The 26362-nt window shown below is 34.8% G+C and overlaps 1 protein-coding gene across 3 annotated transcripts in view; it reads right to left on the bottom strand.

Moving 5' to 3' along the window:
- Window positions 1-26362, bottom strand: part of LOC114327169 (sushi, von Willebrand factor type A, EGF and pentraxin domain-containing protein 1) — a 254273-nt gene that overhangs the window by 33976 nt on the left and 193935 nt on the right. For 2 of the 3 annotated variants that reach the window (XR_007698379.1, XM_028275693.2), the window contains exons 18-29: window positions 25948-26358; window positions 25442-25872; window positions 15722-16187; window positions 15454-15663; window positions 13679-13886; window positions 9670-10049; window positions 9448-9613; window positions 9133-9384; window positions 8737-9052; window positions 4857-5082; window positions 4192-4690; window positions 1315-1383 (exon numbers count right to left, since the gene is read on the bottom strand). Coding sequence is in view for 2 of the 3 variants with exons in the window: in XM_028275693.2 (XP_028131494.1) it covers window positions 1315-1383; window positions 4192-4690; window positions 4857-5082; window positions 8737-9052; window positions 9133-9384; window positions 9448-9613; window positions 9670-10049; window positions 13679-13886; window positions 15454-15663; window positions 15722-16187; window positions 25442-25872; window positions 25948-26358 (3634 nt within the window). In the remaining variant the exon portion in view is untranslated. The remainder of the gene's footprint in view (window positions 1-1314; window positions 1384-4191; window positions 4691-4856; window positions 5083-8736; window positions 9053-9132; window positions 9385-9447; window positions 9614-9669; window positions 10050-13678; window positions 13887-15453; window positions 15664-15721; window positions 16188-25441; window positions 25873-25947; window positions 26359-26362) is intronic. The other variant, XM_028275694.2, reaches the window with a different exon arrangement.

Below are 26362 nucleotides of genomic sequence, written 5' to 3'. Positions count from 1 at the left end.
ACTTGGATTATATTTATTTTACGATTTAAATGAGAGTTGAGAGACAGCATTAATACTCGATCAGAGTAAGGAACAAAGTTACAAACGGCTTTCCGAGAATTGTTGTCAACTATAATTCCAACTCCCTGTTTGTGATTGGGGTCGTTGTTTCCGGAATAATACAGTGTTCCGGAATAATACAGTGTTCAATAAATAATATTAACTTACTTTTTAGTTATATTTCTGAAATATTAGTTTTTAATGTTTTTTTCTCAGTTAGTACAAAAAATAGAAGACAAAGTAAATAGAATGAAAGGTGATACGAGGTTACAGTATAATGATTTAATTATCAGAATTATAGGATAACATTTTATTAGGGTCCTCAAAAATGAAAAATGAAGATAACGTATATATACATAGAAATTATAATTTGCATCGAGAAGTTAGCGCGTGAACCTTTACGCGGTGAGCCGATCTTGCGCCTCAGAGCGCACTATTAAAATATCGATATCTTGGCCAAAAATAAACTTACAACCATTTTCGTAAGCTCAAAATGTTCCTTTTGAGTTCTTCTATCATTATTGTTAATTAAAATATAAATGTTTATAGCTCAAATTTGCTTGAAACCCTTATAAACAAATTAATGTACAATTTAAAAAAAAATATTACTTCAAATGGGTATAAACTTTAAAACAAATGAAGATCAAGTAATTTAACAAACTCTGTTTGGAAGCCCAATAATGAAGCTTTAAAATGAGACCTGCTAAGGTTCATTTGCATGCGTAGAAGCCGAGTTACGATCGATAAAGCTTCGAAAAATACTTATTTTGCAATTTGCATTGTGCACTAATTTTATAATATCTTGAGTTCTAATTGGATTTAAGTTTAGTAAACGTTTTTTTCTTCGTTTTTTATTAACGAACAAATTTTATTTAAAACATTCTTTTTTATCTCTTTTCAGCTCTCTCTGACTGAACCAGAAATTGAAAATGTTTATTCATTTTTTTTACTTTATCTTTTTGAGGGTCCCAAAATTGACACTTTGAGCAAAATTCAGCGTGTTCGTATGATTTTTAGAGATTCAGTGACATTTTCGTCTCTGACGAATGTAAGAAAAGTATTCTTAGTTTGTCACATGCATTAAGATATAGTTCTACAAAAACTGAACTACATACCTAAAAATTAGTCTAAATATTGTAATGCAACACATGTGAAATTGTGCTCAAAACAATGATAAGCGGTGAATGCCTGATGTAAGTGTGTTACATACAATATTTGTTCTACGGTCAACATAATTGCAAAATAAATCATAAAACAAAAATACGACATGCTTACTTGATAGCTGGGAAGGTGATTTCAATGTCGTAGGTGTCGCTGGACGACTGTCTGCCTTGTCGGGAACTTCTATAATAAGATGAGATGCTACTTCTACACATTCAACTAATCTAATAACTATATTCTCAAAGCCATGCAACTATCAACAACAAAACACAACACGTACTATGAAGAAGTGAATATGTGTGTTTGAACTATGACATGCGGAAATATCATGATAAGCATTAACTTTTTTATTTTACACATAATGATTATCTATTCAAAATTAATTACTGCTTAAACTTCATAAAATGATAAAAGAAAGGCTTTGGGCCACAATCCTTTAAATCGAGAAAAAGCTTTTTGATTGAATACAAATAACACATACAGTGCGCTGGAATAAGTGTTACCCCCCTTATTAACTTATTTATTTTTAGCACATAAGCAAAACGCTCGGACAGGTCGATTTTTAAAATAATCATAGTATATTATAGTATCAATGTTTCGAACTTTACGCGATCCCTCATCAGGTGACAGGCATATCTTTGAATTTTTTCATGAAAGTACATCATGTGATACCTCATTTAAAAGCTTTTGAAATACTGATTACAAAAATGTATGTACTAAATGCAATTTTGGTCCAATTATTTTTAAATGTATTCATTTTTTTTTAATCCTGAGAAAACTAATAAGTATTTTTGAAAAATTTAAACGCAGGATGAAATATTACAGTATTATCGAGGGTAGAGAGTCCCTAAGAACTTCTATAATGTTTATTTTAATAAGTTACAGGGGTGAAAAAAGAGAAAATTTAGTCTGATTTTTAATTTCAAATATATCATTCAAAAGAAACTTTTTGTTTAGTCTAAGAGACTTTAAGCCAAATGAATTTCGACTCAATTCAAGCTTTCTGCTTAACCTAGGTATAACATACCAAAAGGCACCGCCAGGAAAACATTCCACTTTGCGGTTCAGAGAGCCCATATGAAACGAGTCTTTGTACTCTATGCAGAGTATGGCATTAACAAAATAAGAAAATCTACGGTTTCGTTTTGATTAAAATCTGTCTTCCTCCATCCCCCGATAGTACTATTTCTAGGTCTACCTGTTGTCAAGGAGGCTCTAAGGAAGACAGATTTTTACCATTCCGACCGTAGATTGTCGATATAAATTAAAATAATTTATATCGCAGTATGGATAGAAAGCCCTCTAACGGGGAATAAGCGAAATGAATTTCGACTCAATTCAATCTTTCTGCTTAACCCAGGTATAACATACCAAAAGGCACCGGCGGTGGAGGAAGACAGATTTTAATCAAAACGAAACCGTAGATTTTCTTATTTTAGACTTTAAGCCCTCCGTAATCTTTCATTCTGCGTTTAAATTTTTCAAAAATACTTATTAGTTTTCTCAGAATTCGAAAAAACTCAATGCGTTTAAAAAGAATTCGATCGAAATTTTGCGTCTACGCTCTCAAATAGGAGTAAAGTATTGTACATTTTTGTAATCAGAATTTCAAAACTTTTAAATGATGTTTCACATGATGTACTTTCCCATTTAAAAAAGTCAAAATTATGCCTGTCACCTGAAGACGGATCGCGTAAAGTTCGAAACATTGACGCTATAATATACTATGATTATTTTAAAATTCGACCTGTCTGAGCTTTTCGCTTATCTGCGAAAAATAACTAAGTTAATAAGGGGGGGGGGGGTAACACTTATTCCAGCGCACTGTATAATCTATTCGTTATATTAAAAAACTGCGTAACAATAATTACAAATGTTTTTATAAAATGAATTATGTACTTTAATTCAATATCAATATAATTTTCTTTCTTTATTTATACATCCCCTAATAAATTAAGAGTCAACAATCTCTCAAAAAAGCATATGGTAAGTTAGCAGATCGGCTTTGCGTAAACTGCGTAACAATAATTACAAATGTTTTTATAAAATGAATTATGTACTTTAATTCAATATCAATATAATTTTCTTTCTTTATTTATACATCCCCTAATAAATTAAGAGTCGACAATCTCTCAAAAAAGCATATGGTAAGTTAGCAGATCGGCTTTGAGAGGCTGACACCAAAAAACAAGGGCACTTTGCCCTGCCGGTAGTACTCTTATCGACAAAAGATAGAGAGCGATACACCGGGGATTGAAGGGTAGGAAGGCCGATGATTAGACGTGCAAAAAACCCTTTAACAAAAGAAAAATATTTCTAATAGAATGTTTAAATGAATTATAAGATTAATTCAAGACTTACCACAGTGTGGGTCTTGTTTTTACTAAAAAAAAACTTATAGATTTACATCACCAGTCATTTCGGCGATAAACTGATAAATATCATGAAATCATGCGTGGTTCGTAATCTATAGGTTTAGCTAGCAATTGAAAACCATTACATTGGGGTGTTTAAAGAAAGGATGGTCGTTCGAGAAAATTACCAGACGTTTTTTAATTATAAGGGGGAGATTTGAAAATAAGTGTTAACTGTAGGCAGTAAAAACTGTCTATATACTTGAGGGGAAGTAGTAGTTATCGGGTGTAAGTATAGACATACTTCCCACTAGACTAAACATAAATCTCAAAGACTCCCGCTGTGTACAGGCCTGGCCAAAATTTTTAATTTAAGAAAAATATGGCTACATAAGGCATCAGAAGAATAAGAAGAAATGGGATGTTATATTTTTTTAAAAATATACTGTAATATTGATAACTATAATTATTTTGTTTTAAAGCTTATCATGTTGGTCATTTTCTGCAAATTCTTGAAGAAGTTTAATTCAAACAGCTTATCCAAGATGACTATCAACTTGGCATAAAAAAGCTAATGCCTATATTGAAGTAGCAACATAAAATGCTTATGTTTCAAGCATAAAAAATTTGAACTTACTTTTCAACTGGCACATCAGTCTTAATAACATAAGTTCCACCATCTTCATCTTCACTAGCTTGTCTGGTCTGTCTTCCAGCTCTGTGGTCGCATTTAACATCAATGTTCAACTCTTTGCATTCTCTTGTACCATCGACAGAGAATGAACAGAAGTTCCAGTCTCTATTCAAAGCGTTTACTGCATGTCGTACCTTTTGCTTAAGCACTCCTTGTCCAGCTTCGTTACATAGTACTGAACTAGGGAACAACATTTCGATTCTGAAGACTCTTTGAGCTGGTTTAGCTGAGGAACAAGCTGGATAGACTAGAGGGAGGTTGGGATTTTTGGTCGGTCTCCAGAAGCCTTCAGCTCCACAGGTGTAGAATAGTGGGATCTCTTGTGAGAAACGTAAGCCGGGGTTACAGCCGATTTCGCACACCTTGAATTGGCCACCAGCGCCCCAATCTTTGCAGGACTGCATACCACCAATTGGGTCAGGCAGTTCAGGGCAGAACTCAGCTGAAATATAAGAAGCATAATTTGTTTTGCGGCATAGCATGTTTGGGTAATTGAAACTTAATAATGTTTCGCCGTTTATTCCGGAAATCGTTTTCAAAAAGACTTTAAGAAATTGTGTGAAAAGAGTGCTTTCCTCATGCAGACTTTTATTGTACAATATACTTACACAGAACTGATACTTTGAAGGTACAGGTGGCAGTATTTCCTGCAGCATCAGAAGCTACATAAGCTATTTGGTATATTCCCCACAAAAGTGTCTGTCCAGGTCTATGTCCACTCTTCTCTTGAACTTTAGCCACTCCTACGTTATCGCTGAAACTTGGTTCATCCCATACTACAAGAGCAGATCCGTTTTTGGTTATTATCCATAGATCTCCAGGACAGTACTCAACCTTGAAACAAATTTAGTTAGAATATATTTCAATTTTAATTTTATGCATATGTATATGCCAAATTTAAATTAAATAAATACTTCAATTACATCATTAGTCCGTCCGCTATAACTTTTTCCATGCGGTACGATTCACTTTCAATCAAATTAGGTCAAATCATAAACGTACGCCGATTGAAACGTACGCCGATGTGTGTAGTATATATAGTATACAGTACACAAAATGTATATACACATCGACGTTCGTTTCAATTTGTTCCGACTTAATTTGATTGAAAATGAATCGTACCGCATGGGAAAAGTTATAGCGGACGGACTAAGCTGGTTATTTAGGTGCATTATAATGGAATGTATTGCGCATAAAATTAATAACAAAAGAATAGAAAGAAACTTCTACAAAGAACAAAAATAACATTTTAAAATACACAAAGAAAGGATACTACGATAAGGAAGACATGGGATACATGATAAGAAAGTTGACTGAAGAATATCGGAAATGGGGACTAGTATGTACTTAATACCGAAAAAACTAAATATCTCAGCATTGGAACAGACACAGCAAATCTTATACTATACAGGGTGTCCCGAAAAGATTGGTCATAAATTATACCATACATTCTGGGGTCAAAAGTAGATCGATTGAACTTACCTTAGTACAAATGTGCTCATAAAAAAAGTTACAGCCCTTTGCAGTTACAAAATGAAAATTGATTTTTTTTTCAATATATCGAAAACTATTCGAGATTTTTTATTGAAAATGAACATGTATCATTCTTATGGCAGGAACATCTTAAAACAAAATTATAGTGAAGTTTGTCCACCTCATAAAAATTTTATGGAGGTTTTGTTCCTTTAACCCCCCCAAACTTTTGCGTAGGTTCCAATTAATTCATTATTGTGATACCATTAGTAAAACACAACGTTTCTAAAACTTTTTTGCCTCCTAGTATTTTTTCGATAAGCCAGTTTTTATCGAGATGCGGCTTCTTTTTTAATATATTTACATAACAATTTTATGGGGGTTTTGTTCCTTTAAACCCCCCAAATGTTTGTGTACGTTTCAATTAAACTATTATTGTGGTACCATTAGTTAAACACAGTGTTTTTAAAACTTTTTTGCCTCCTAGCCTTTTTTGACAAGTCACCTTTTATCGAGATATGGCTTCTTTTTCAAAATATACATAAGAATGTAAATTATAAATAAATTTTCAGATTATTAACAGGTCTGTATACAGGGTGTTTCTTTAATAATTGTCCATATAGTAACTGGAGAAACCTTAGCACAAAATACGAAGATTTAACCTAAAACACTTAAATACAATGTGGTTCCTTACTGAGTTACAGAGTGTTTTATCTAAAAATTTAAAAACTATTTTTGCTCAGCATTTTAAAACTATTCGACGTATCCTTTTTATACTTGGCAGGAAGTATAGGTGCTATACAAACTACTAAACTATGTTAAACAAATGTTTCTGGCTATTATCAGAGGCGTACGACAGGGGAAAGTGAATGGTTGAGTTTTCCAAATTCTACGCCACTGGCGGAATTGCTATTTTAGTCCAATACTTGGATTCTCCAATAATTTCTATAAAAATAATGTACTCCTTATTCGTAACCATAAAGTCATTAGTTTTCGAGATATTTGAAGTTGAAAATTCAACCGCACAGCTATTATGGTTAATGTATTGTACCCCTTCCTTTTTAACATCAAATATCTCGAAAAATAATGGTTTTATCGTTACGAATGAAGAGTACATAATTTACATAGAAAGTATTGGAGAATCTAAAAGTTACACTAAAATAGCAATTCCATCAGTGGCGTCGAATTTGAAAAGGCTCAACCATTCACTTTTCCCTGTACGCCTCTGGTAGTAGCCAGAAACGTTTATTTAACATCCAATAGTAGGGTGTACAGTATCTACACTTTTTGAAAAGTATGAAAAGGATATTTGAAATACTTTTAAAATACTGGGTACAAAATTTTTTTAAATTCTAAATCAAACATACCTGTTACATAAATATTAACTATTTGTATCCAGTAAATTAAAAGTATCCGACATATCCTTATCATACTTGGTAGAAGGTATAGGTACTGTAAACCATAATAAAATATGTTAAATAAACCTTTCTGGCTACTACCAGAGGTGTACGACAGGGGAAAGTGAAAGGTTGACCCTTCCCACGTTTTACGCCACTGACGGAATTAGTATTTTAGTGCAATTTTTCGATTCTTTAACATTCTTTATGTAAACAACGTACTCTTTATTCGTACCGATAAATTCATTAGTTTTCGAGATATTTGAAGTTAAAATTGAAGGGGCACAATACATTAACCAAAATAGCTGTGCCGTTGCATTTTTAACTTCAAATATCTCGAAAACTAATGAGTTTATCGTTACGAATGAAGAGTATATTAATTTTATAGAAAGTATTGGAGAATCCAAATATTTGACTAAAATAGCAATTCCACCAGTGGCGTAGAATTTGGAAAGGGTGAACCATTCACTTTCCCCCATCCTACGCCTCTGGTACTAGCCAGAAACATTTGTTTAACATCATTTAGTATTTTGTACAGCACCTATATTTCCTGCCAATTATGAAAAGAATACGTCGAATAGTTTTAAAATGCTAAGCAAAAATAGTTCTTAAATTTTTAGATAAAACACCCTGTAACTCAGTAAGGAATCACATTTTATTTAAGTGTTTTAGGTTAGATCTTCGTATTTTGTGCTAAGGTTTCTCCAGTTACTACATGGACAATTATTAATGAAACACCCTGTATAAAAATATGTGGTGGATTCGACAAATATTCAAATTATGTCGATAAACACTGGCTTATCGAAAAAGTACTAAGAGGCAAAAAAGTTTTAAAAACATTGTGTTTAACTAATGGTGCCACAATAATAATTTAATTGGAACGTACACAAAAGTTTGGGGGGTTTAAAGGAACAAAACCCCCATAAAATATTTATGGGGTGAACAAATTTCACTTTAATTTTTTTTAAGATGATGCTGCCATAAGAAAGCCACATATCCATTTTAAATAAAAAATCTCTAAGAGTTTTCGATATATGAAAAAAAAAATCGATTTTCATTTTGTAACTTCAAAGGGCTGTAATTTTTTTTGTGTGCACTAATGTTTATACGTGAGGTTCAATCAACCTATTTTTGATCCCAGAATCTGTGGTATAATTTATGACCAATCTTTTCGGGACACTCTGTATAACAACAAGGAGATAGGGATTGTTGACGAATACAAATATCTAAGAATTTTAAGAAGGTAGATATTAAGAAATAAAGAAATCAGGGAACAAATGGGAATAGAAGGTATAATAATGAATGACTACAACAAAAGCAGCTCCGATGCAACAGGCATGTACAACGAATGGAAAACACTATACTAAACAAATTCTCACATGAACACCTACAGGAAGACAGAAGAGAGGAAGACCGAAGAAAACATCGATGAAAGGAGTAAGAAAATTAATGAGCTCCAAATATTTAAAGAAGGACAATGGAACAACAGCGTGAAGTCAAATTTGGCATCGGACAACGTCAAAAGACATTCTAACCAGATTATCTATCGTATATCTAAGGAAATATTGATTAGATAAATTTCTAGCAAGTAATAAATAATATTGTTGAAGAAAAGTACCTTTGGAGGTATCTTGTCAACTTCTAGCTCTTGACACTTCGATCCCTTGTATCCTGGTGGACAATTGCGTTGTCCGCAGTGAGACGGTACTATTCTTTCCACACCGCCAATGGTATCTTCGTATCCAGCCCATGTTAAGATTAAACCTCTGTATAATACTGGTTCCGTTCTGCAGTCTCTGACCTGCTTCTGTACCTCGTTTGTAACGTCTAAGGCTCGTCCCCATATTTGTACCTTTGTCAGGTGTCCTTGGAAGCCAGATTCAGTGTAGGCTTTAGGATTTCCTGTTTGTGGTTTACCCAAAGTAACCCAAGCACTAAAAAAATTATAGAACGGGATTAGCATTCTAATATACTACTACTGATTAATATTGCCATAAGTTAAATGGAAACTTACTACTGTGGTAGTTTCCTTCCACTTCCGTATCCCTTAACTTTGCTAGCGATGAGACCTTCAGTAATTAGTTTAAGCTCTCCACCATTTTCTCCGTCCCAAACGATAGCAAGATGGTGCCACTGAGCATCGTTTATTGTTGTATAGTCCCGATAACTTAGGTATACATCTTGTAAGTCAGGGAAGATAGAGATCTGAACACCGTTAGAGTGAGCCTGTACTATAGGACGTCTATTATTTGGAACATGTTTGTCACTAAAAGAAACAAAAGGTTACATTGTATATATTAATACCATTTTTGATGTAATGAGTACTTACGACACACTATACAAGGTGAAAAATATTCCATTTTCATCTTTTTGCGTGAATTGTACCCACAATGCAATGGTAAGACTAGATTTGGATCCTGTATAGAAGGGAATAACTTGTGAAGCAGAGCTGCGAGTAGCATCACTGAAGTAGAGATCATAGTCAACAGAAATTGCTGTAAATTAACAAGATCTTAGTACCAATAGTACCAACATAATAATATTATCTTACTTTTTCTACAGTCTTCTCCTGTAAGGTTGAAAGGACACTGACAGTAGAATTTGCCGGTTAGATCTATGCAAGTGGCGCTGGGTGGACAAGAATTCTCCTTACAATCAACAATATCCTCCTCGCAGAACTTGCCGGTATATCCAGGTGGACAGACACATTTGAATCCAGGGAAGTCATTTGTACAAGTAGCACCATTCTTACAAGCTTTCACTTGACAGGCATCATATTCATATTGACAACCAATACCGCTGAAACCATCACTGCAAGAACAGTTTAGACCTGATCCAAAGTCTTGGCATTTTCCTCCGTGCATGCAAGGGTTGCCGATACATCTCTCTGGTGCCGTCTCACATTGTTTTCCGTCGGTTCCCGAAGGACATCTAAAAAAAAAACGATTAAACTTAATCTAGATTGTAATTTTTTTGAAAACTAAAATATCTCCTAAGTTTCGCAATTTTTATTTAGCGTATAGCTTAAGTATATCACAGAATATATTTAGATTTATGCATTATACAATGCATCACAAACAGATGTCCAATTTTTTTATATATTCGATTGACCCTTCGGTTGCCATTACAAAGTCTATAGGGTCGCCTGTGTATGCTCTGCGTGGGCAGTCCTGAACAATGTGACTAATCGCCTGTCTTGCAGCGCCGCAGTCACAAGAAGGCGAGGGGAGTTTACCCCATCTGTGGAGGGAGTCGGCGCATCTTCCACAGTTTGTTCGAATTCGATTAAGGGCTGCCCAAATCTTACGGGGACGTTCAAATTCGCCAGGTTTCCCTATGATGTCCGGTAGACTATGGTAATGCGGATCTGTCCTACTTTACCAATCTTCTCTCCATCGGGTATTTAAGTCAAAGTTGGATTGCTGCAGCGCTTGAGCAGATTGTAGAGGGGGTCACCTGGATCGGAGACGGTTTCCAAGAATATCGGGGATGTCGTTGTGGACTAGAAGCTGGCGACTGTCCATTATTTTGTTATATTCTTTAACCAATGCATGTTCGCGGCGTAGGTTGGGTGGTGCTATATTACTAAGGGTAGGTAGCCACATTGTAGGGGTGGGCTTAATTGTGCCTGTTATCATACGCATAGTACGGTTTAGTTGGGTGTCGACCAGGTGGGTATGCCTGCTATTTAGCCACACAGGAGCACAGTATTCTGCCACCGGATATATCAGGCCAAGAGCAGAGGATCTTAATGTTGATGCTGTGGACCCCCATGTAGTGCCGCAGAGTTTCTGTATTATATTGTTGCGTGTTTTCAATTTTGCTGCTGTTTTCGTCAGGTGTTCTCTGAATGTGAGCGTTCTGTCTAGAGTAACCCCAAGGTATTTCGGGTATTTATTGTGTTTTAACAGCTTGTTTAACAGCTTGAACTGCAATTAAAACATGACACGTTTAACCTACATAAAAAGGTAAAAGAATTGGCATGTATACAAAAAAGGAAGCATCCCAATGTGCTATACAACGCAAATGGACAAATAATAACTGACCTACAAGAAAAGCTTACAACCTGGAAGAATTATATAGAAGAACTCTTTGCCGATGAAAGAGAGGATCATGATATTGGTAACATACAAGGTGAGGAAGGACCAAAAATCTCTAAAGAAGAAATACTATATGCTATAAAAACAATGAAAAATGGCAAATCACCGGGTCCAGATGGACTTCCATCGGAACTTCTTAAGCTTGTGGAAGATGAAACAGTAAATGTTTTGGTTGACCTCTTTAACTGCATTTATAAAACAGGAGAAATACCTAAGGAATGGCTTCTGTCAACTTTTGTAACTATTCCAAAGAAAACAAACGCAAAACTGTGCACCGACCATCGCACAATAAGCTTAATGGGACACACACTAAAAGTATTTCTTAAAGTGATACATACAAGAATTCACAAAAAACTAGACGCTGACATCAGTGATACTCAGTTCGGGTTTCGAAACGGGCTTGGAACAAGGGAAGCACTATTTGCACTTAATATCATATGCCAAAGATGCCTGGATGTTAACCAGGATATATATATATGTGCTTTATTGACTACAACAAGGCGTTCGATAAAGTTCGCCACGAACACCTGATGAGACTGTTGGTAGAGAAAAACTTGGATAAAAGGGACGTCAGAATTATCTTCAATATTTACTATAACCAGAAGGCGAATATTAGAGTAGAACGGGAAACAACCGAGGAACTCGAGATCAAAAAAGGCGTAAGGCAGGGATGCATACTTTCACCAACCTTGTTTAACTTATATTCAGAAGATATTATAAACAGAGCCCTTGCTGACCAAGATATAGGGGTTAAAATAAATGGCACTTTAATAAACAATTTGAGATACGCTGATGACACAGTATTAATAGCAGACACCCCGGAAGATCTCCAAACACTGATAAACAGAATAGTAGAGTGCAGCGAAAAGTTCGGTTTATCACTTAACATCAAAAAAACAAAAATAATGATGGTGTCGAAATCTCCACAAAATTTTTCTGACATAACCGTACATGATCAAAGAATTGAGCGTGTTAGAAAATATAATTACCTGGGAACTGTTATTAATGAAAACAACGACAACTCTGAAGAAATCAAGATCAGAATAGAAAAAGCTAGAGCTATTTTTACCAAAATGAAAACAGTTTTATGCGGAAGAGAGCTAAGTTTAAATCTTAAAATTCGCCTCATGAGATGTTACGTGCTGTCAGTTCTTTTCTATGGAATGGAAGCTTGGACACTGAAAAAGATCGATACAAGGAAAATAGAAGCATTCGAGATGTGGATATACCGCAGGATACTGAGAATATCGTGGACAGAGAGAGTGACAAACATGGAAGTGTTGCGAAGGATGCAGAAAGAAAAAGAACTTGCGCTTACTATTAAAAAGCGCAAACTGCAATACTTGGGACATATAATGAGGGGACAAAAGTACCAGCTACTACAATTAATTATTCAGGGAAAAATAATAGGTAAAAGATCCATTGGCAGAAGAAAACGTTCATGGTTGAAGAATTTAAGAGATTGGTACAAGTGCAGCAGCTGCCAATTATTAAGATCTACGGTATCAAAAATACGCATAGCCTTGATGATAGCCAAACTTCGGAACGAGGACGGCACCTGAAGAAGAAGAAGAAGAACAGCTTGTTATTAAAATACACTCGCAATTCTCTGTTTGCCAACTTGTTGTTTAGATGAAAAGCTGATACTTCAGTTTTTGTAGTACTTGGCTGTAGTCTCCATTTCTTAAGGTATTCGCTGAGGATGGATAAGTCATTCGTGAGAGTGATTTCTGTAGTTTCTAAAGATTGGTGGCTTGTTGCAAGGGTCCAGTCGTCAGCATATCCAAACTTCCGAGATTCGGTTTCAGGCATGTCAGCAATATAGAGCATGTCAGCAAAGTTTCGCAATATTAGTGTACTATTAAAGTGTGACAAATATCTATCCGCTGCGAGCTAATAGGTAGAGGGGATATTTAAAAGTTCGTGAGCGCTAGTAGTGACAAATCGGTGAACTTCGGTTGGAAATTTGACATAAATGTCAAAGTGATTAATTTAAAACATTAATAGGAAAAATATTAGTTGGCCAAAGCTGTGTCATATATTTTTACCTTAAATATACTTACATTTTAAATACTGAAATTTGTTTTTTTAACATTTCATAATATAATTAATATATTAATCTAAGCGCCATCTACACGGTAATTGTGAAAGTATCGGAAATCGGAAAGAAGGAAACTAATATAACGACAAAATGATAAGCAAAATCTTAAAAATAATCATAATAAATCATAAATTTTGTACTTACTGTTATTAACCATTTATTAGAATCTAATTAAATAATAAGTTTGAAACAAGTATTTGCTATTATTTGCAATACTTTTCTCATTAAATTTCCAACCGAAGTTGCACTTAGTAAATCTCTAGTTGGCGATACCAGCGAAGCTCACAACGTATATCTATTTATTTAATTGTAAAATCATGAAAAATTCTGACGACTAAAGTGCGTAATCATCTACTTACACACAGAAATAGTCCTGGAACAAATCTATACATCTGGCATCATTTTGACAAGGTCTGGTTTGGCAGCTTCCGATATCAACTTCGCAGTTACCACCAGTCCATCCAGGTTTGCAGACACAACGGTAAGAACCAACTTCATCTCTGCAAGACCCACCATTGAGGCAAGGTTGGGACTGACAATCGTCGATGTTAATCTCACAAGCATTTCCTAAAAGAAAAGAAACACAATGTGATTGTTATTGTATAAAATATAGACAAAGAAAAATAAATAAAAATGGGTCCATCTATACGTTTATGCTATGTAGCTAAGTAGAAAACAAACAACAGAGTAGTTATTTACTTTGAATATTAGGAAATAGATACAACTTTGTATCCAAGTAATTAGCAACCGCTAAAAAATGGAAATTGTATTTGAAAATACAATTATTTGTAATTTGTTTAATCGGGCATGGCCTTTTTAACGGAGTTTTTATTGTCTTCTAGTTTGTACATTAAAACAATAAAACAGTTTTTATAATCGACCATTTAGTAAAAACAGAACGATGAAAAAGTACAGATGTGTGATCGCCTGATTGAACCAAACGACGCACATAGGGGTATTTTGCCAATCTAGGCGGTCATAATTATTTCTTTCGATTTTATTATTCTAAAATGATTTCCTAATTGAATTCAGCTATAGGGAGTGTTTTGCAACATTTTGCAAGTAGAATATGGGTCACTAAAACGAGACAGACGCACTGCGCATGCGCCGGCACAGTCCCAGGCAATGTCGGTAAGCATTGGATCTGCATTACCGGCCAACACGTAACTTAGCATGGTTCAGAACCTTTTAGTCAAGACCGAAACCATATATGACTTTATGAGGTCATATATGACGTTATGACGGCACACTACCGTGTACTTCCTTTTTTAATTTTTATTCGCCGCGCAGTCTCGCAATATATTAAAAAATATTGCGAGACTGCGAGGCTAATAAAAATTAAAAAAGGAAGTACAAGGTAGTGTGACGTAATAACGTCATATATGACGTCATAACGTCATATATGACGTCATAAAATCATATATGGTTTCGGTCTTGACTAAAAGGTTCTGAACCATGCTAAGTTACGTGTTGGCCGGTAATTTCTTTCTTTCATGATTTTTTGCCCATAAGTCAAGAAAGTGCGAATATGTGCGGCTGATTTGATAATGATTATGATGTACAAATTCATATCTTCCAATTAAAAAAAATATAACAACCGGATCTCACCCTAAAGTATAACAAAAACCTTTTGATGTGCTAAAATGTGGTCGAAACTTTAAAATATTTAAACAACGTTTTCAAACATCAAAAATATTATTAATACATCAACAAATAAAACAATAAGTACATGGAAAGTATGTATTTTTATCTGCTCGTTCTAGATCCATAACTGTATTTTTTTAAAAACAAACACTTGATAATTTTTTTATTACTTTTTAACACACTTGCACCAAAAAGCCGAGAAAGATACGTACACCTGTAGCGACAAGGTCAAGTTCCGACTAAAGCTACGGCACGGGTGCAACTTATTACACAAGGGCAAAGGTCGCCATGTATTCTCTATTTATTTAACTTCACTAGTATCCGGTTTTTTCTACCTGCTTTGAGTTTTCAAAAATGGACTTTTGACCGGATAGATCGTTTAAATACCCCTATGTGCGACGTTGCCATTTACTCGGGTTAGCTATTAAAAAAGACAAAAAATAATTATTTTTTTATATATTTACTTTTACATAAATAAATGCATCCTCACCTGTATACCCTTCTCTGCACATGCACACGTATTTGTTGTCCAAATCGACGCATCTTTCAGTTCCAACTGAGTTACAAGGATCACTTAGACATTCGTCAATTTCAGCTTCGCATTGAAGTCCTACAAAACCTGGTCTGCATTTGCAAGAGAAACCATCGACTAAATCAGTGCAAGTAGCACCGTTTTGACATGGTTTTGACGAACAGAAATCTACAAAAATAATAAATATTATGAGTAAAATTAATATTTAAACGGGTGTGTTACATACCTAAAGTATGCTGACATTTCTTTCCAGTAAATCCTGGTTCACAAGTACACTTAAAATCGTCTATTCCATCAACACAATGGCCTCCATTTTGACAAGGATTAGGTTGGCAATCGTTGATGTTTGTTTCACATATATCACCTGTCCAACCTGGGTCGCAGATGCACTCGTAGTCGAATAGTTTATCTATACAGACTCCATTCTTACATGGACTGCTACTGCACATATTTATTTTCTCTTGGCATCTCTTTCCAGTGAAACCAGCGGGACAAGTACAGCTGAAATCATTGACTAAGTCTGTACAATTAGATCCTAACAAGCAAGGCTTCTCAGCACAATCGTCGATGTTAGTCTCGCACAGTTGCCCTTCCCAGCCTGGTAAGCATTCGCACATGAATCTGCCCTGTTGGAGAGCAATACAACTGGCTCCATTGTTGCACGGATTTCCATTTGCTGTACATGGATCGATCTAAAAATAACGATATAAGTATGATAATATTTATAACGAAATATAGCATAACGAAAAATTGGATAAAGGTCGAAACACACATATCCGCACCGAGCCCGCACCGCGTCCGAGCCAGCATGGCCATTGGCCAGCCTTGCAGAGACAGCATGCCCATTGGCCAGTTTTGCAGAGACAGCATGGCCATTGGCCAGCCTGCTCGGTGGGGCGCGGTGCGGACGCGGTGCTGACTCGGTGCGGATATGTGTGTCCCGACCTTTATATGACAAGTAATGTATCATTTGAAAGATCTGCTATCACTCAGTACATTCCTAAATTATTGGGTTGAGTCTGTTTCGTAATCTCAAAATGACGAATACAATATTCAATGGCGACTGAATAAAAAAAGATAGGGACTTCCCCTACTATGGTTGTCAGCGTTTGTGGAAAATGCCCGAATAGGTCAATTCATTTTTTTTTAATTTCCCTTCTTATCTCTCTCCTATCGCGCTACAGCCCAAGTCGGGCCCTGGCCTCGCCCAGCATCCTCCTCCTGTGATCTTTAGCAATAAATCTTTTACTAATGGTTTTTGGCGACTGTGAAACTGGAAAATATTTATCTTATAGAGATTAAGTGGTTCAGAGATAACAGTCCAAGTGTCTTTTTTGCTGACTCGTCTGAGAACTGGCCTTAGTTGTGAAGGCAGTTAAATCAGTGCTTTTCATGGGAAGAGTGGGTGGTAGTATCTGCTGGGATCCGTTTTGTTTATTCTTTTGGTGATTGGACGAGCTGTTTTGGTCAGAGGTGCGTCAGAGGGCGTTTTGGTGCGTTTTGGTGCGTCAGAGGGTTTAACCCAGAGCGTATTTGGCATTTTCTATTGGTCAAGATTTTGATTAGGGAAGTGTCTTAAGTCTGTAATTGGTCGTTGAGGATTATCGATGGGGAAATCGAATGATTTTGGAAGGGGCGTTTGGTTTCTGAAGATTGAGTTTGGGAGATCAAAAAATTCAGTCACGTTTGAGCCGTCACGTAGTTATGTTTGAGCCGTCAAGTAGTTACGAGGAAGCTGTAAAGAAGTCAAGTTTGAGTTAGCCTCGGAGGTCTGCAGCGTTGCAGTACCTGAAACGTTGAATTTCCATTTTAAGTTTGTGTAAGGTGAAGTTATTGTGCAATTTTATTGCAGAAGTCTTTGTGTTGTAGCTAAAGTGTTCCACTACGGTCTAAGCAAATTAGACCACCGCGTTTTCGCTGTTTCTAGGCGAACGCGACTACTTATTAGGGTGGTGCGAAAAAAGTCAAGTTGATAATTCCGAGTCGCTATAGTGCGGAAAAGTTGCGATTGGTAATTACAAGAAAAACAAAAAAAGAATTATTCAAATTGGACTATATCTTCCGATCCCGCAAAGGGCCTAAAGATTATGAAAAAAATGAAATTTTATCTTTTTTTAAAAAAATTTTATATACCCTCCATGTACGTTTTATTTATCGCTATAGTAAAATTTATTTTCAGTTTGCATGGCTGAGTATAATAAAAAAAAATAGTTCTACGCTTTTAACGAATATCTTCCGATCCCGCAAGGTCAATCAAAATCTATAAAAAAATGAAATTTTTGATGATTTTGATGAATTAAAAAACATTTATTTTTCTCATTTTTCTGTTACATTGTAAAGGAAGCTCTTCGCTTGTTTAGATATTGTACGACAATATTTAAACAACCAAGAATAACTCACAATGAGGAGGTGGTTGCACTTCTAGCTCCACCCACACGCTTCTCTCCAACCAACCAATGATAGTGAATGAGTGTGTGTTTTTTACAACATTTACATAATATAAATATGTTCATTTCTTTTTGATTTGTTTGTGTCCAGCTTTTAAGCGCCAACTTTGTATTGTGATTTGGTGGTAAAATCTGGCATCATGGACCTTGATTTAAGTGTTGCCCTGATGAATCCATCTCTTGATTGGAGCCCACATACATTAGACATTAGACGATGCTTTCGTGACCACTATACGCACCGCTCGTCAGCTTGCGTGTGACAGGGATAGTTTTGTACATGCCAGTCTGGCATGTCGCCCGATGTAATGCAATAACTTATATCTTCATTTGAAGCTTTTCGAAGAAGTGATGGAGAATATAGTTTTGCAACATTCCAGTCTATTATTTTAGTTTAGTCCTGTACTTCAAAACTTTAAGTAGTTAGGAGAGAGGAAACACATTAGAGATCTGGGCTAAGGAGAGCGTTAAAAGCCAGACAGACTAAAGCCAAGGGCTAAAGTATTAGAAATTTCATTCCTCCTACTTTACATTTTGGAGCATAAGACTACACTGAAATAATAGAGTGGAATGTTGCAAAACTGTCTTATCTACCAGTTCTTCGCAGAGTTTCGAATGAAGATATAAGTTCCTGCATTACATCATGCCAGACTGGAATGTACAAAACTATCCATAGTATCCATGCCACCCGCAAGCTGTCGAGCGGTGCGGAAAGTTGGTCACGTTGGTTGCATCGTCAAATGTATGTGGGTCGTGGGTCCCAATCAAGAGATGGATTCATCAGGGCAACACTTAGATCATGGTACATGCTGCCAGATGCCACATTTTACCACCAAATCACAATACAAAGTTGGCGTTTAAAAGATGGACACAAACAGATCAAAAAGAAATGTACATTTGTAAATAATGTAAAAAACACACACTCATTGGTTGGTTGGAGAGAAGGGTGTCAATGGACCTAGAAGTGCAACCACCTCCTCGTTGTGAGTTTAGGGTTGTTTAAATATTTTCATACAATATCTAAACAAACGAAGAGGTTCACAATGTAACAGAAAAATGAGATAACTACAGTATAATTCAATAAGCGATGCAGGGCATATAAACAACGATAAATTTAGCAGATAATTGTTAAAGATGTTCCAAATGAGTCTACTCGTTCCGATAAGTAACAGTATAATTATGACACTTTATTAATCTTTTTCTTTTCCCAACTATTAATGTTTATTGCATAGTAAATAAATTATTGTTATCACTGAACACATAGGATGTGAAAAAATGATCCGATTTATAAAATTAATGAATATTTTATGCATACATGCAAGTAACAGTTCTTCAAAAATATATAAAAACTATCCGAAATGTCCATCTTTATTTCGTTACTGCCGACGTCGTCGGCAGCTCATACAGGTTCGGACAAGATTTAAGTAGGTATTATTTCGGTATTAAAATTTTGTAATTTGAATCGATTTGTTAGTAAATTTTTAGTGGTCTTGATGGTTAAACGACAATAAATTTTATTTATGCTGTTAATGTTGAATTAGCAATTATTTGTCGTGCCATTTAAAACTATTTAAGTATATATTTTTATTTGTATAACGACCCTATCTGTACGTGATTGTGATTACCGTAACAGTAGTAACCACGTATTATTTCAATAACAGATAACAGATATTGAAACCAAAAATGTCATCCACTGATTCTGCTGATGAATTGGTTGAAAATACATGGAATCCTCCTCGAAAACGCAGTAAAAGAAGCCCTCTTAGCGTTGAAGTTAAAGAAATAATTTTAAATGTTTTTAAATGTGAAAGACAAGAAAATCCCGGGATAGTGTTTGAAGATATGTATTGTGAAAAAAGTGGCCAATAAAGTTGAAGTTTGTGATAGAAGTGTTTACGCTGATCAAGGAATACAAAACGAATCATCAATTCGCTGAACCTTAGGGCTTGTTTATATGCAGGCGGTTTGCCAACGTCGACGTCGCGGTTTACCTGAAAAACCCAACCGCCGTGGTTCAAGTTAACATAGAAACAAATGCAACCGCTCAAAATCGTACATATGCAACCGCGAGTTTTACGCGGTTTACCAGCGTTTAAACAGGTTAATCGCGACGTTTACGTTGGCAAACCGCCCTATCTAAACAAGGAATTAAACCTATGACTTGCATGCCTCATTGCTTGACTTTACGTTTAGTTCTGATGACATTTACAGTAATATGCATTCCCCAAAATTTTCAAATTTAGATAAGTTAACAGTCACGAGTCACGACATATTAATAATTAATTATGAATATATAATATATAGGGTGTCCCAAAACTAGCGGAACGGTCGAATATTTTGCGAAATAAACATCGGATCGAAAACTGAAAAATACGTATTCAATAATTTTCAAAAATCTATCAAATGCCATCAAACACCAACCCCCACTACACCCCCTGGAGGTGGGGTAAGGGGTAACTTTAAAATCTCAAAGAGAAACCCCCAGTTTTTATTGCAGATTTGGATTCGTTACGTAAAAGTAAGCAACTTTTATTCAAAACATTTTTTCGAACTGTGGATAGATGTCGCTGTAATTGGGAAAAACGATTTATCCTGATACCATAGGTAAATTATAGAAACGGTCTAATATCTCGAGAAATACACTTCCAAATGAGAATCCAAAAAACAGGTTTTTAATATTTTTCTAAAACTTATCGATAAACACCAAACATGACCCTTCAACCCGCCCCCTGGATGTGGGGTGGGGGGTTACTTTAAAATCTTAAATAGCAACCCCCACTTTTTATTGCAGATTCGCATTCGTCATGAAAAATTAAACAACATTTATTCAAAACATTTTTTAAAATAGCATAGATGGCGCTAATAAATGGTATTTTTCCAATTAAAGCGCCATCTATCAACAATTCTAAAAATGTTACGAATAATATGTTGCTTAATTTTTCATGACGAATCCGAATCTGTAATAAAAAGTGGGGGTTGCTGTTTAAGATTTTAAAGTTAACCCCCACCCCACCTCCAGGGGGTAAGTTGGAGGGTCATGTTTGGTGTTATTCGATAGGTTTTCGAAAAGTATTAAAAACCTTTTTTGTTTGTTTTCTCATTTGGAAGTGTATTTCTCGAGATATTAGACCGTTTCTATAATTTACCTATGGTATCAGGATAAATCGTTTTTCTCAATTATAGCGCCATCTATCCACAGTTCGAAAAATTCTCTTGAATAAAAGTTGCTTACTTTTACGTAACGAATCCAAATCTGCAAAAAAAACTAGGGGTTTCCATTTGAGATTTTAAAGTTACTCCCCACCCCACCTCCAGGGGGTGTAATGGGGGTTTGATGTCATTGTATAGATTTTTGAAAATGATTGAACACGTATTTTTCAGTTTTTCGATCCGATGTTTAGTTCGCGAAATATTCGACCGTTCCGCTACTTTTGGGACACCTTGTATATTATTTCAACATAATTGAGTAATGAGTATTTTTTTGTTATTATTTTTATGAAACCTTTTGGAATTGTACACACAACTAAGTATATATCAAAAATTAAAAATAAAACTTATATTTTTTGTAGGCACTCTGTACATAAAATTGTTGGCAAAAAAATAAATTCTTGGGTTTTTCGCCCTGTATAAATGGTTCCTATTATCGGATATCAACTAAAACAATCAGGTTCTTTGTCGAGCACTTTTGCAAAATTAAAATATAAATTTCGTATTTTATATGATAATATGTATTCTGACTAAACAAAAAGATAATCCTAAATGCGGCCCTGTTGAGGCCTACACGTGGTAATATTTACATCGCCCTGCATCGCTTATTGAATTATACTTTAAATAGTTTTTAATTTATCAAAATCATCAAAAATTTCAATTTTTTATAGATTTTGATTGACGTTGCGTAATCGGAAGATATTCGTTAAATGCGTAAAACTATTTTTTTATTACTGAACCATACAAACTGTAAATAACTTTTACTATAGCTACAAATAAAACGTACATAGAGGATAACAAAAATTTTTTGAAAAAAAGGTAAAATTTCATTTTTTTTCATAATCTAGGCCCGTTGCGGGATCGGAAGATAAAGTCCGATTTGAATAATTCTTTTTCTGTTTTTCTTGACTTGACTTTTTTCGCACCACCCTACTACTTATACCAATGCGGTATATAATTTTTTCAGATGCAGGCAGGAGTTAGAAGTTTTTTTGTGTTAGCAGTATCTGATATCATAGTTAAAGTATGGAGTTGCTTATATATATTTTTTTTTGATCCCGTTTAATATACTAAAGGACTAATGAGTTATTCAATATTTTTGTTCGAGTAGTGTCGATTTGTTTTAAGAAGTAAATGCTGAATTTTTCTATAAACTATGGAAACAACCATTCACTGACGTACTTTTTATGTATCTATTCCTTTGTAAAGTGACATTTAGTGAAGTGAACTGAGCCTTGGACTTAAAACCAACCAAGAGAAGATACAGGACTAGTATACAAGGTATTTTTTTATGTAAACTTTATTTACTTTTTCTTTTTGGTAAACATGATCTCTTTATGTAAAATCGCAAAAGATCACAGCTCTTTTTAATTTTATTTTATTTTGTTTCAATAAAAAAGTTTGGTTCATTACAAAATATTTTTTATTATTGTCTTTTCCCTTTCTCTTGTTTCGTAAGTACAACAAAGGTTTGGCTGAGTAAAGACATATATAAGGTAAGTCACGCCACAAGTATTTTATATATACAGTGCGTCCATAAAGTAACGCATAAATTCATTATTTCGTAAACCGGCGACTTTAAAGAAAAATCCCGAAACAGGTAGATTTTTATTTTTAATTTCCGATTTTTTGGAATATATATCATACTAGTGACGTCATCCATCTGGGCGTGATGACGTAATCGATGATTTTTAAAATGAGAATATGGGTCATGTGATAGCTCATTTGAAAGGGTATTCAATTCTCTATTCACTAATGTAAACATTAACATAATTATTTATACAAGGTGTTCAAAAAAACATTTTTTAAATTAAAATAATTGAGACAAAAAGAAGAATTTATGTAATTTATCTAATTCAAAATACGTTTTAATGTTGTCAGAAAACAGGAAAAAATGTTTTTTTGACAAATAAATATTGTTTTTCGCTTAAATTCAATGTTAAAGCTGCCACCCACCTGCCTCTTGCCAGTTTGAACATTTCGTTTAAGCGAAAATCAATTTTTATTCGTCAAATAAATTTTTTTTCTGTTTTCTGACAGTAGTAAAACGCATTTTGAATTAAATAAATTACATACATTCTTCTTTCTGTCTCAATTATTTTAATTAAAAAAATGTTTTTTTGCACACCCTGTATAAATAATTATGTTAATGTTTACATTAGTGAATAGAGAATTGAGTACCCTTTTAAATGAGCTATCACATGACCCATATTCTCATAAAAAAAATCATCGATTACGTCATCACGCCCAGATGGATGACGTCACTAGTATGATATATATGCCAAAAAATCGAAAATTAAAAATAAAAATCGACCTGTTTCGGGATTTTTCGCGAAAGTCGCCAATTTATGAAATAATGAATTTATGCGTTACTTTATGGACGCACTGTATTTTGTATTGACTAGGTTTTTGTTTAATTTTTGATTTAACTATCTTTTCTTTTAATATTTCTATTTTTGTATATTTTTGGTTCCTATAACGATACCAGTGGCGCCCAATATTTTATTTCTTTTTATTTGATATTCTTATCTGATTTTTTTATTTTCTTATTTCTAAGCTAATAAGACAATATAAATAACATCCCGTTAAGAACCACCCCCATATCTCTTCCGTTACTGAGCAACCGAGGACATGTTCTTCAAATTGTGTAACACGTTTACATCCCCTTATATGACATATCAACATCTTGTCAAATTTTATTTTCCATTATTCTTGGACATGTTCTTCAAATTGTGTAACACGTTTACATCCCCTTATATGACATATTTATCAACATCTTGTCAAATTTTATTTTCCATTATTCCTACAGGGTGAATTTCGTCGTAACATATATTTTTGTCGCGGCAACGTGTTAATAGTGATATAGAAATAGCGCCCATTCGTGGGACTGCTATAATAGTAGCCGCAGTTTTTCGAAAGTTCTGCGAACCTTTGGCAACAGTGCGTCGGCAATATGTGACACTATCAAAGACGAAGGCAGAATATTGTGATAATAATATACTCATAGGCGCGCTAAATTTTGCCAAATCAGTCAGTGAAGTTCGATTTCTTGTTATAGATAATCGATTTTAGTAGTCCCAATGTGACACCAAATTTAGGTATGGGATAAAAAAGGTTATTTGAAGACAGTGTATTTTTTGATCTTCTTAACGGCGGTACAGACTCGATTTTGTAATATTTTATTTAATAATAGAGTAATTTCAACATACTAAGATATTTCTCAAATTGGGCTCTGTACCGCCATTCTTTGCTATATTATGCATATGTGTGCCAAATAGCTCGACAAAATATTCAAAATTAAAGCTGCAATCTTGGAACGCGTTTTCCGTCTTGATGACGCGCTGATGTAGAGTTTATCTAATTTACTTACCGTTGCACGTCATTATCTACGTTACAGATCTAAGTTGACATTGTTGCCCAATTACAAAAAATTCTTGAATTCATTTTAAATCAAATACATCATATAATTTTTGCGGAAGTGGATTATACAGCAAAACAAATTAATATTCAATGTAAATAAATAAAAACAAATTAATATTCAATGTAAATAAATAGAAATAGAAAACAAGAATTAAGTTATAATCTTACGTTAAAGTACATAATAAAAACAGTAAATATAATAAAACAAATACTTATAGTAAAGAACAAAAACAAATATGAAGTGTCATCTATGCCAAAATATCACCTTCGTTCGATTACAGTTACAGTGTGTTCCGAACAAATATGCTTCATAAAAACGCTTTGTAATCCATTTATATAAATTAAATGAAACATATTATTCTGTGTTTCTTTAAGTTAACATTAATATAAATCTGTAAATATTATTTCTACGCGTACATAATAAAATATGTCTAGTGGCTGTAATTCCAGTGCAATCGGCAAAATGATTGTAAAAAAGAACACATCTACCGCCTAAATATTTCGTGTTGGTATCATGTGATGTCATGGGCTATGACGCGGATGATGTGCAACTGTAAGAAAATTAGACGGAGTATAGCCTCTTAATAAAATCACCTTAAACTATCTTCCAGTGAAAGAATAACTCTTTTTTGTTTGTGGTAAAGAACTGGGTGCTATAAGAGATTTAAAATGATATATCACAATTATATCACATAAATTCTATAATTTTTACTCAGTCACTAGTTAAGTTAACATTGAAATGACGTATTACTTGACATATGATCCCGTTTAAAATAATTTTACAAAATTTTATTTTCCGCCATTATGTCACTAAAACATCATAAAAAAACCTACAGGTGCTAAAAAGTTTTCTTCCTTAGTAAATTCGGGCTTACCGTAACATCACAATCAATTCCTGTGTATCCAGACCGACACAGACATGTATAGTTGTTATATCCAGGTTCATCTTTACACATAGCCCTTGCAGGACATGTATCATTCGAACAGTCTGATCGCTCTTCTTGGCAGTTAATACCAGAGTATCCCGGAGGACATTGACATTTATAACCTTGTGGCAAATCAATGCAAGATCCTCCATTGTAACATGGTTGCGAGGTACATTCGTCGATGTCGACTTCACATCTTCTGCCAGTAAATCCAGCAGGACAGAAGCAGTGAACATTATGACCCATAGGGATACAGAGTCCGCCATGTTGGCAAGCGTTTTCTTTGCACTGGACAGCGCGACATTCGTCTCTTCCTGTGGCTCCAGGTCCTTCTGTCTTCATGTTACTGGGACATTCATTGCAGGCGGTTTGTCCTGTAACTAATTAAAAAGGATATAGTAATATAGTTCTTAATTAATTTGCAATTTAAACAAATATTATGGAATAGTGCTTACTAGATTGATAGAAGTTCTTGGGGCACATTGAACAAGGCGCTAAGCCTGTAGGTGAGTAATAACCAGGACTACACTTTGGTCTACATTTATCCTTTCCTGCAGCAGCTGGTTGATATGTAAATGTGTTCGCAGGACAAGCCTGGCAGTCTTTGAATCCTCCTGTTGGCGGTTCGCTTGTAAAACTATTCCTTGGACATTCGAGACAAGGTACTAATCCTGTAGGGGAGTAGGTGCCATATCCACAAACAGGGATACAGTCGTGGACGCTCTTTGATCCTTCCTCGCGGGTGTAAGTACCTTGAGGACATCTGTTGCAGGAGCCTTGCCTGTCTCTATTTTGATAGAAACCTTTTGGACAATAGGTACATTCTTTTTGTTTCTCACCAGCAAAGGTTCCGGCAGGGCAATGTACTGA

Source organism: Diabrotica virgifera, chromosome 5, assembly GCF_917563875.1.
Source record: "Diabrotica virgifera virgifera chromosome 5, PGI_DIABVI_V3a".
Classification (NCBI taxonomy): domain Eukaryota; kingdom Metazoa; phylum Arthropoda; class Insecta; order Coleoptera; family Chrysomelidae; genus Diabrotica; species Diabrotica virgifera.
This window is presented reverse-complemented; position numbering and strand designations above follow the sequence as displayed.